This window comes from Haliotis rubra, unplaced genomic scaffold, assembly GCF_003918875.1.
Source record: "Haliotis rubra isolate DU_JTF1 unplaced genomic scaffold, ASM391887v1 Scf79, whole genome shotgun sequence".
Lineage (NCBI taxonomy): Eukaryota > Metazoa > Mollusca > Gastropoda > Lepetellida > Haliotidae > Haliotis > Haliotis rubra.
In genome coordinates, this window is record NW_025767512.1 from 1,730,234 (window position 1) to 1,742,559 (window position 12,326).

Below are 12,326 nucleotides of genomic sequence, written 5' to 3' on the forward strand. Positions count from 1 at the left end.
TATGATTTAGGAAACATTTTTTCTGTAAAAATGTTTCTTTCAGAGACTAGATGTAAGGATACAAGTATAAGATACTGAAAACTTATTTTGCCCCAGACTCTGCCTGGTAAAGATGAAGATATTGACTCACTAGAAATCTGGCGCCTCTGCTCCTCCTCGTCGACCCGTCACTTTGTTCCATACATCCTTGACTCTGTCCACTGCTTCGTTGGCGATGGACTTTTTTCCGCCGCCCCAGTCATCGATGTCATCAAGCTTCTTGGTCCTCCGCGGCTCCTCCTCATACCGGTCACCTAGATGGGAAGTTAATCTACACTGAAACCTTGTTAATCCAGACGGCAATAGTGCTGGAGTGATTAATCATATGATCGGTTAATCATTCGATCTAAGTCAAAATAAACAATTGTCGATTACAAATAAACTGCAGATTGATAATCAGAAATCATCATTATTTGGATGCACATACATTAAAACGTTTTATTCTACCTTGTCATGTTTTCTTATACTGAACACTCTGGTTGTCATTGCTTGTTTACCTCTTAAACGGAAGCTGTGTAGTACACAAGTACGCATGCCTCCCCTGTCAGCTAATGGCAACGCTAGATATATTTAGATTGGGGTGTCCTATTTCATCATTGAAATACTACGAGTTGTAAAGTGGTTTAAAGAAATTATTTAATATTCATGAGCAAATTCTGCGAAAACTCATTCGTCCAATCATGCAACAAGACGTCACAATACGACCACGATGTTACAAGTTAGCCACTTTCTAATTGGCTGAAAGAGGGAATTCCTTGAGTTGCATTTGCATACAAACACGTGACTTACGCAAGGCAGGTAAAATAGAGCTATTTTCAGGTTCATGAATTCTCTTAAACTTTCGATACAGTGACTGATTACAATACATCCCAGAATAAATTTTGTGTTTCAACCTTAAGGAAATGTCTTTGTTCACTCTTCAACATAAACAAAAGGTTTTTTAAAAAATGGCATGCCATGAAAATAAATCTACCAGCGAGGTCACATGACTAGTAGCGTGATCTTGTAAGGTGGGAGGTCAACTAAGCAGACGAAACATTAATGGCATCTTTGGAGTAAAGATTGAGGATTTTTGTGCATTTGATTATGAGGTAGATATTGCATTAAGGTACCCTGAGTTAAAATTAATGTCTTGTTTGTTTTTTTATACTGTTGCCTACGCATGGAATCTTGATTCGTAGCATATCGATGTCAGAACGAAAGCGGGCATCGCCTTGTGTCATTCGGGATGCTTCTCATGGATTTTCTAGTATTTTCGCGCAACAAACGTGAATTGTAATGGGCGATCAAAAACACATAATGATCGGAACTGAAAGACGATAGGATACTTGATGATCCAAAGACGCTGCAAATGTAACTAATTTGCTAGCGTTAACAATTGACAAGTGCTGACAACATCCCGGAAGTTAGTTTGCTAACGTACGTATTTGACTACGAAATGACCGTCCAAATGATTATAATCTATCGATTATCGATCTGACACTAGCGATCATCGATCTGACAAAATGTAATGATAACCAGCTCTAGACGGCACCTTCTCAAAGTTTACAGTTAGTGTCAGGGATGGAAATTAACCTAGAATGTCAACGAGCCAGAATAGCGAAAACATACATCAATACCTTCCCACAAACTGATAATTCTTCCAGCATTTAGTATTCCTTGAACATCAACAAAAACAATTGTCTGGGTAATTTCCATCTTGACTATTTCTGTCCTTAGTACTAGGGGTGAAACTGTATACTGTGGTATTTTGCCTTCAGTTCGGTATACTATAATGCAATAAAAAATTTGGTATTTTCGGTTTTCTAACCGTCATTTCTATCTAGTCATAAGATGCCAGTTTTGTTCATTCAAAATAACAAAGATTATGGCTACTTTTCCCCATGTTATTGAACAATGTAAGGTTTGGCTCTTGTTGTCAATGTTCTGCTTTATGATCATATATTTTATATACCAAACCGAAACGGACTGAACCGAAGGCCTTGTACCGCAATATGTACTGTACAGTGGTAAGAGAGTAACCATTTCACTCCTAATTAGTACATATATTGTAATGATATCCAAACCTAATGTCTGAAAGCTGGTTTCGAGATCTATGAGGTTCAACTGACAAAGTTATATTCTACACTTACTACGGGCTCTACAATTGCATAGAAGCACGAGTACCATAACACCAGTTTTATAATTCTATATGTTTTAGTTTGCCTTGAGAGTCACAAAGGGGCTACCTCTATTCATTTTAGAAACCAGTAAAATGGGGAGCAATGACCCTGACCTTTCTCAGAAATGGGGATACTTCATGAAACCAACAGACAAAAATAAGTTCGAAAGGAAGACATGAAACTTACAGAATATTACCTCCTTTCTTAATGTTCATCAAGGATTCAATTTTCCTGAGTAACATGATTGGTTCATTTTTCACAATATATCTATTCATTTTTCAAACAAAGCTCTTGTGTTTAATGCAAATTAAACTTAAGAGCAGAAGGAACGATAAAAAACAATCTATTTATTTCAAATGCAATTTTAGCCCCTTTGATGAATTTTCAGTGTTTACTCAAACTCATTAAAATCTGATCTTATAGAAACCTTTAATTTCCACTATACAGGAAACAGATATGCTAATTTAAATGCTTCATGCGCTTGTAGTGAGAATTACGAAATGTTAATGGGGACTGGACTGACCTCCTGTTGAGTTGTCCTCAGATCTCCTTGCATGAGGTATTGTATCAGTATCAAGGATGTCATGTTAATGAGATTGATGCACACTCATGCCAGAAATCCTTACCAACAACATTACACGAACATTCTTACACACATGCAATACTGACGTAATCAGGCTGCACAACTTGCAAAAAATGGCATCTTCTTCACAAACACAAGAAATAATCAGGCAGGCATGCACAGGCAAACAATACATATGGTGGCCTAGTGGTCCTGTGCACAGAGCTCAGGTCACATTCAGTTGAAGTTATGCAACGTTGGGTGTGGAAAGTCCTTGGATGGGCTGACTGTGTTTGGCAGCTTGACTCCTGAGAGTTTCTAGCACTTCAGTCCTGCCCCACAACGAAACACATGTGATACATGTGGTCTCACCTTAGGCAAGTGAGTTTGCTCAAACTTGCCTCTGTTCACCCAGCAGAAAATGGGTACTCGGTGAAATAAGTTGTGAGACTATTAACCTTCTGGAGCCTAACAGGCAGCTTGGGTTATCCGGGGTAATAACGATCAGACTAGCTATTCTCCAACGTTCGTAGCCCTACGAATTTCTAAGCCCATTCTTAACACATTGGCTAAGAATTCTTAGGGCTACGAACGTTTCGAGAATAAGGGCCCAGATTGTGCACTTTGAGCAGGATATCTAGCTTGGACACGGCACGTTATAAATCTTCTAATTATCATTATTATTTTCAAAAAGATTCTAATGAAGCTCTGTAGCTTACAAGGTCAGACATAAACTATTATTTGGGGTTGTTTTTCTGCCACTTTCAGCAATATTCCAGGAGTATCATCGTGGGGGTGGAAGAAGGAGGATAGGCAAGTACTTAGCAGTATCATCCTTTGTTAATGAGTAACTGACGTCATGGTGTCTAGTCTATGGACTTCATGGAATAAATTATGGTATCTTCACTGCTGAGATCAGAAACATGAAAATTTAGTGTTTTGATGCCAAACACTTGGCAGGGTAACAGTGAGTGAGTATGGTTTTGAGCTGCTATTAGCAATATTCCAGCAATGTCACTGCGGGGACACCAGATATGGGCTTCACACATTGTACCCACGTGGGGAATCGAACCCGGGTCCTTGGCATGACGCGTAACGCTTTAACCACAAGGCTACACCATCGTCCCTGACAGGGGTAACAACTAGTCCTGGTTATTGCTCACAATATATCGATCAATAATCGATTGTAATCGTAAACCCAACCGCAAAACTCACGAGGACAGTGTACCCACAAATACAATTATTCAATGTCTTACGGTATGGCGATACACTATACAAAGGTGTTGGCCTCCAGAGAGGTCTATGTCCACAATTCCTCCATGTTCCAAGCAGTCCCAGTCAAGTAACCCTTGATTTGTACCGAAGTAGGTGCTTCGGAAGGAGAATCATGCTAAGCCATGCTGACTACAACCTAGGCTCACATTACAACACTTACTGTAGGAGTTATAACCTGTAGCTTCTCCTGACACACCAACAAACTTGTCCTTCGTCTTCTTGGCTTTCTTCCTCTCGTCTCTGATCTTGTCATCGTCCTGGATGAAGCCCAACAGGTCCTTGCACTTATGGCGCACTGACAAAACACAACAAAACTTCTGTTTCATATAACTTTCAAATTGTTAACTACAATCAGTAATCCAGATTTAGAGGTGAAAAGAGGTGAAATTGGGTTTAACGTTGTGCTTGAGAATATTTCGCTCATATGACGACGTTCATGCGTGTATATGTGCGGCTGCTTGTACTAGCCCAGACTTAAGCTGGTTTTATAGTGCTAGCCCACTGAGATACCATGCCGCAGTGAAGCATGAATACCCCACTCAGACACACTATACTGACTCCGAGCCGACCAGTCCTTGTTGTACCCATTAATGCCGAGCGCCTTGCAGGGACCAACAAGTACCATATTTTAACCTCTATTGGTATGACGCAGTCGGGGATCAAACCCGCGACTTTCCGCTCTCCGGGCGGATGCCCTAACCACTTCACCACGGAGGCGGTCGAAATCCAGATTTACCAACTATAACCAACCACTCTGTGGATCGGAGGTCCTACAGTTTGAAGCTATTACTTAACACTCAAAGATAAAGATTAGACTAATGCTTAGTCTTTGAATATACGTAATTTTTATAGTAACAAATTAAAATCCCATTTAAATTGAAAGGGATCCCCAGTGAGGAGGGAGATTCTGAGGAAATCTAGACTTGCTTCAATTATGTCTTAAGCATTGCCGGGAGACTGTGAGGCAGAACTAAGTTTTAGAAACTTAAGACTGATCTCAGAAACAATCATCTGTCAGCTCAGAGGCTGATCCCTGCCCAAGTTATGCAGCAAATGTCAGGAAAACTTTAAAGGACAAAGTTCATGCTATGATACTTATTTCTAGTGCTGTCGAAGTGGCCTGATTTCACTGCTTACTTCCCCAATAAAATAGAATTCTTAATTGTACATGGAATGCAATGTCAAAATACAAAAAAATGCTAAAATACAACTTGACCCCAAAATGCTGAAAATAGAACTTTAATATAAAAAATGTGAATATGCTCATTCTGGACACTTAGGTATAGAAAGTAAATCACTATTTAGTAAGCTGCTTGTCTTAATCTACTACCCACCATTCAGACCCTGATCTTTGCCATTTTCATCCGTGAAGGTGTAGTTTTCCAGTGCCCTCAGGTCGTAGATGTGTTCTCTGGAACTGGTTACCACACGTTCCGAGCCGTTCCGCACCAGGTACGTTAACAGAATCAAACTCTGAAAGTATCAAACACAAATTTGAGTCAACTCCAGATTTAACCCCACATGATCTAGTGGTAAATAACCCTCAATATTCCAGGTTAACACAGCTGCATTCCGGTATGAGTAATACACTGAATTCAATTGGTTACAAATGCTGATTTGCATCTAGTATTCTACCAGGGAGAAAACAAGCTATATCACGAATATCACAATGACAAAATATAATACAAACATAAGTCTCAGCTTATTATCAACTATCATACAGGTAAGAAATATATCACACTCTCATTTATCATTAAACCTTTAACATTTAACAGTTATGAAAATCTACAACTATGTAATTTTTAGAGTAAAATTGATATTTTATACTTATCCTGACTCATGCTCTTTTGCTTGTCTTCTTCCTCTTGCGAACATAGTGGAACACTTGTATCTCCTTAATTGAAGCTCCCTTCAATGTAAAATCACTAATTGGTACTCACCAAGAGTTGCCTCCCTTTGCCGTTTGCGCGGGAACAGGTGTTGCCACCCTCTGGCCTCATGCTTCACTCTCTCCTGATTTTGCGAGCCCAACACTTGAATTTACAGGGAAATCCAAAGTGTTATGTGGGAGGATGGAGGGAGCTTACCTCAGTGAGTCAGGATAAGCATAAAATATAAATTTTACTCTAAAATTACATATTTTTGCCTTATCCTGACTCATGCTCTTTTGCTTGTAGAATCCTCGGAGCGGAGGTGGGAAAACAGAATACTTTTGGATTTATAATTAGTGATTTATATAACTATAAGTGTAATAACCCCTCACGGAACTTCATAAAGGTATTGACTTAGGATATTTCCTTTATTAAAAGCCATAGGTTATATATTGGCATAACTGGGGTATTACAATAATAATATAAGTAACAAATTAAAATCCCATTTAAATTGAAAGGGATCCCCAGTGAGGAGGGAGATTCTGAGGAAATCTAGACTTGCTTCAATTATGTCTTAAGCATTGCCGGGAGACTGTGAGGCAGAACTAAGTTTTAGAAACTTAAGACTGATCTCAGAAACAATCATCTGTCAGCTCAGAGGCTGATCCCTGCCCAAGTTATGCAGCAAATGTCAGGAAAACTTTAAAGGACAAAGTTCATGCTATGATACTTATTTCTAGTGCTGTCGAAGTGGCCTGATTTCACTGCTTACTTCCCCAATAAAATAGAATTCTTAATTGTACATGGAATGCAATGTCAAAATACAAAAAAATGCTAAAATACAACTTGACCCCAAAATGCTGAAAATAGAACTTTAATATAAAAAATTGTGAATATGCTCATTCTGGACGCTTTAGGTATAGAAAGTAAATCACTATTTAGTAAGCTGCTTGTCTTAATCTACTACCCACCATTCAGACCCTGATCATCATTAAATGTAATTTTTAGAGTAAAATTGATATTTTATACTTATCCTGACTCATGCTCTTTTGCTCTTTTTGCTTGTCTTCTTCCTCTTGCGAACATAGTGGAACACTTGTATCTCCTTAATTGAAGCTCCTTCAATGTAAAATCACTAATTGGTACTCACCAAGAGTTGCCTCCCTTTGCCGCTTAGCTGAACAGGTGTCGCCACCCTCTGGCCTCATGCTTCACTCTCTCCTGATTTTGCGAGCCCAACACTTGAATTTACAGGGAAATCCAAAGTGTTATGTGGGGAGGATGGGAGGGCTTACCTCATGAGTCAGGATAAGTATAAAATATCAATTTTACTCTAAAAATTACATATTTTTCCTTATCCTGACTCATGCTCTTTTGCTTGTAGAATCCTCCGGAGCGGAGGTGGGAAAAAACAGAATACTTTGGATTTATAATTAGTGATTTATATAACTATAAGTGTAATAACCCCTACGGGAACTTCATAAAGGTATTGACTTAGGATATTTCCTCTATTATAAGCCATAGGTTATATATTGGCATAACTGGGGTATTACAATACTAATATACTGATATACTAAGATATTATAAATAGATATAAAAGCGACTCTGATAGAGAAGCTGTACAACTGAACATAAACATCAGTATGAGCTTAAGGCTGAGTAAACCTAAGCTAAGTATATACATAGCCCTAGAACTCCGTAGAGTTATAAGCTAGATAAGGTATGTATAATAATACATAATAATCTCGTGGGAGTAAATGTTAACGCCTACGAGGGACTGTCAGCTGCTGAGCGAGGACCAAAGGACCGAAATGGTGAATGCCAGAGACGTCCTCGGTGGTGATATCTCTCAGATAGTGATTAGCAAACACCATGTTAGATTTCCAGAAGCATCCTTCCATAATTGTATTCAATGAACAGTTACCGTGTAGGGCGAGAGTGGAAGCCAATGCCCTGATCTCATGGGGATTTGATGCTGTTGGAGGGTCCAATCCTGCTGCCTTGTAGGCGCGTAGAATGACAGTCCTTATCCATATAGATATGGTGGTACGAGAGACTTCTGTCTGATTTGTTGCCGATAAGGGGATGAATAATCTTTGAGAAATCTTCGCCTTGTTTTGGAACGTCGTAAATAGATTTTGAGAGCTCGGACTGGGCATAGCGATAAGTCCAGTGTATCTTGAGATCCGAGAATCGAGGATAGTGCAGGGACGTGAAATAACCTGTCTGGTTGACCTGGTAGTTGATTTTTGGCGATGAAATCCCATCTTAATCCCAGGTGTGCTGTGTTTTGATTGTCATCAAACTGTATCCTCTCGTAATCTAGAGCGTGAATTTCTGACATTCTGGCTGCCGTGGCTAGAGATAACAGGAAAAGTGTTTTCTGTGAGAGAAATTCAAAGGTTGTCGATTCCAACGGTTCATAATCCTCACTTGTGAGGTGTTGTAGCACTACATTCAGATCCCAAGCTGGGGCGTGGAACTTCCGCTTTTGGTCCTCCAATCGGAAAGCACGTAGTAAGGCCAGTAACTCTGGAGTCTTAGTCAATTTGACACCCGTTCTCATAGTAATCACAGAACTAAGCGCGGCAAGATATGTTGACAATGTCGAGCCTTTTAAATGTTTGTTTTGGCGTAGGTAACACAAATAATCTGCCACTTGTGGATGAGTAGCATCTCTCGCTGTAAATCCCTTGTTTGCTGCGTAATTTTCAAACTGTGCCACTTGTCGTCGTACTAGTTACGTGTAGAATATCGTAAGGCAAGCGTGACCGCTTTTGCCGCCCTGGTAGAATATCCTCTCTTGTTTAAACACATTTTAATACAGTCCATACGTGAAGTTTGAATACTTCTGGGTTTCTGTGCACCTGTTTGGTGTGTGGATGTATTAATAGATTTGAGCTCTTGGGTAGCTCTAGTGCCGGTTGACCGATTTCTTGTATTAGAATGGGAAACCACGTTCTGGCCGGCCAGTAGGGCGCGACCAAAGTGAGTTGTAGGCTCTGTGTTTGTCTGATTTTCTGTAACACTTGAGGTATTATTGCTGGCGGCGGAAACGCGTACGCATTGAGGCCTTCCCAGGATATGCTTAGAGCGTCCGTTGCCCATGCTTGTGGGTCTGGGACTGGTGACACGAATGTCGGTAGCTGATTGTTGAATCTTGTGGCGAATAGATCTACTAGCGGCGCTCCTATTTGCTTGATTATCTGTGCAAAGATTTCTGTATTGAGCATCCATTCTGTCGGCAACGGTAGATGTGGCTGAGAGAGTGCGTCTGCTAGTATATTCCTGGCTCCGGGAATGTGGCATGCTCTGACATGTAGATTTAGATCTTGGATTAGATCGAACAGTTGAAAGCTTAAAGTCAAAAGGTTCAGTGATCTCGTTGAGCCTTGTCTGTTCACATAGAACGCCACTGTCGAGTTGTCGGTATGAATCATTAGGTGCGCATTTTGTAGAATGGTGCTCCAATGCAGTATGGCGTTGATTACAGCTTTCATCTCTAACATGTTTATATGGAGCTTGCTTTCTTGCTGATTCCATAACCCTGATGTCGTCCGGTTGGCGAGATGAGCTCCCCAACCTTGGAGCGACGCGTCTACATATAGATGGGTTTTGAATTCCTGCTCTGCTAAACAAATCCCTTCGCAGACATTCGATTCCTTGGTCCACCATAGTAGATGAGGTCTGAGATGTTTCGGTAGACTGAATGGTTGTAGGTCGTCGAGATGTGCGTTGATGAAGACCTGTAAGGGACGTAACTGTAATCTGCCTCTGACTGTCATGTCTTGGGCTGATGTGAGAAGACCTAACAGGCTCTGCCATTGTCGAAGTGGTAGCGGAGAGAGTAGAGCTGGTGGAATGGTCTGTTGGATCTTGAGCCAACGGTCTTCTGGTACGACGATACGGTTGAGATTCGTGATAAATCGAATGCCTAGGAACTGCAGATCTTGCGATGGTACTAGGTCCGACTTGAGTAAGTTTACTAACCATCCTAGCTGTGTTAGTAGCTTTATGATGTAGTTTAACTGTAGTTTGAGACGCTGTGGATCTTGATCTACTTGTATCCCGTCGTCGAGGTAAAATGCACTGCGTAGCCCTTGACGATGTAGATAGGTGATAATCGGTTTCGTTATCCTCGTGAATAGCCAGGGGGCTGATGATATTCCGAATGGGAGTACTTTCCACTGGTAATGTAGCCCGTCTAGTGTAAACCGTAGGTATTTCCTGGATTCGGGATGTATTGGGATGTGCAGATATGCATCCTGTAGATCTATACTGCCCATGTAGTCCATAGGGCGAATCAACTGCCGTAACTGAGGTAGATGTATCATGCGAAACTTCGGTGGTTTGCGTAGATAATTCTTGTTGAAGAAGCTCATGTTGTAAATGAGTCTGTATTTCTTGGGTACTAGGAAAACTGGGGAGTAGAAACCTGGTTCGATGTTTCCTTGATCTATTACTTCTATGGCCTGCTTGGTTAGGAGTGATGTAACAGCCTCTCTTAACTTTGGTAGTTGTTGTGCCTGTAAGTCGAACTTGTGAGGGTTGACTGTCAGCGGAGGCTTGGCCTGTAGTGGGATACGAAATCCGTGTTGAAGAATGTTGGAGACATAAGGGTCTTGTAACATTCCCCAGTTTTCCCAGTGTAGTTGAAGGCGTCCACCCACTTGTGACGGTTGTACTGGAACGGCTGGGGGTGGAAGACTCCAGTCGTTCCGAACCTGTCTTTCAGCGTTTATAGTTGCGGGAACCTCTGGGTGTCCTGCCTCTTCCTGACCCTCCTCTATAGTTGCCATATGGGCGACGAAAAGAATCTTTTCCCCTGGAGCTGGCTATCTTCCTGTCTCGTGCTCTCTGTAGACCAGTGAATTTAGATCTCCCTGAGTATCTTTGTGAAGTCTGTCGGATGACGCTGGCTAGTGTGTCCATCGATTTAATCATAAGGACTTCTCTGGAATCCTTAGTGACTTCCTTGGAGACTTTGTCTATTCCTCCGTCAAAGATGGATGGGGAAGACCACGGGCTGTATATAGTGGAGCTGTAAAGTTCTCACCCCAGCTGCAGGAAGCGAGGAGGCCTTGACGACGAGCTAAGGTCAGTGCTGCTGAGACAGATGTGAGATGATCCGTTAGGAACTGCTGGTCCTTCTTTGCATAAGTAGGGCCGAAAGTAAATCATTCTATCATCTTCAGAGGTCGTGTTACTTAAATCTGGTGATAAGTGTCTCATTGATCGCTCTAGATCTATTTAGACCAAAGAACATACGCCTCGTCATGGTTTCTATCTGAACCAGTTTGCGATCGTCAATCTTGTAGTTCTTATTCTTGACATCGCTGATCAGCTTGTAGTTTTCATCGATGTCTTGAGCCTTGAAGAAGGGGTCCATGTTATGCGTGGAGAACTTCTTGGCGTGAAAGTTTGGCAGATGTGGTGTCTGAACTTTCGTGGCTTTATTGAATGCTGTGTCTAGATTCTGTGGTACCGCAGCAATCGGGTCGATCGGAGGTAGTGTGACAGCATCTGCATCGTCTTCTTTCATCAGGTATGTCTGCGCCAGATTGCCACTCTTGGAAGGTGATGAGAGATCTAGGTTGTTTACCATCCAATATCGTATCTCTGCATCTGAGAAGATAATTCCTCCATCATCTTCTATTCCAGCATCATTGATGAGAGGTTGGTGCTCTTCTGATGGTGGACTGTGTGGTTCTATCTCTATGTCGGGTGACGCTTGTTGGGACCTGGTTGTAGACTTGTGTGCAGACCTGTGTGGTGATCGACGTGGTGATGTACGCGGAGATCGGCGTGGTGAACGGCGAGGAGATCGTCTTGGTGATCTACGTTTATGGGTTGACCTTCTCGGGAGACCTGTGAGGAGAACGTTGATAGCTTCGCGAAGCTCTTGTGTAGTCCCTCGATGTCTTTCTAGATGATGACGATCTGGGTTCAGGGTTCGTGACCTATCTGCAGCACGTCTCAAGACGCAAAGATGGTATTTATTAAAAGCAGAATTAGTTAAATTAATGCAGTAACTGCAATGTGAATCAAACGCACAAGGCGTAGAACAACTAGGGCATACTACATGCGGATCAGCAGCAGAAAAACGTAATCTACAAATAGTACAGATTTTCATCAACGTAATACTAGCTGAACACGTGAATAAACAGTAGAAATACGATTAATTATCAATACAAATTAATGAAGGATACTAGCTATACCTTTATAGTAAACTATAAGAGGTAACTAACTAAGAAAAACCAAAGGATATAGTGTGTAAGGAGACACAGGCGCTCTCACATCCTGCTCACTGGGCGAAGAAGGAGAGAGTGAAGCATGAGGCCAGAGGGTGGCGACACCTGTTCCCGCGCAAACGGCAAAGGGAGGCAACTCTTGGTGAGTACCAATTAGTGATTTTAC

The 12,326-nt window shown here is 41.4% G+C and overlaps 1 protein-coding gene across 1 annotated transcript in view; it reads right to left on the minus strand.

Annotated features, from left to right (window-relative positions):
- Window positions 1-12,326, minus strand: part of LOC124261141 (clathrin interactor 1-like) — a 49,960-nt gene that overhangs the window by 25,109 nt on the left and 12,525 nt on the right. The window contains exons 3-5 of the mRNA XM_046695467.1: window positions 5,373-5,511; window positions 4,199-4,333; window positions 131-293 (exon numbers count right to left, since the gene is read on the minus strand). Of these exons, the coding sequence (XP_046551423.1) occupies window positions 131-293; window positions 4,199-4,333; window positions 5,373-5,511 (437 nt within the window). The remainder of the gene's footprint in view (window positions 1-130; window positions 294-4,198; window positions 4,334-5,372; window positions 5,512-12,326) is intronic.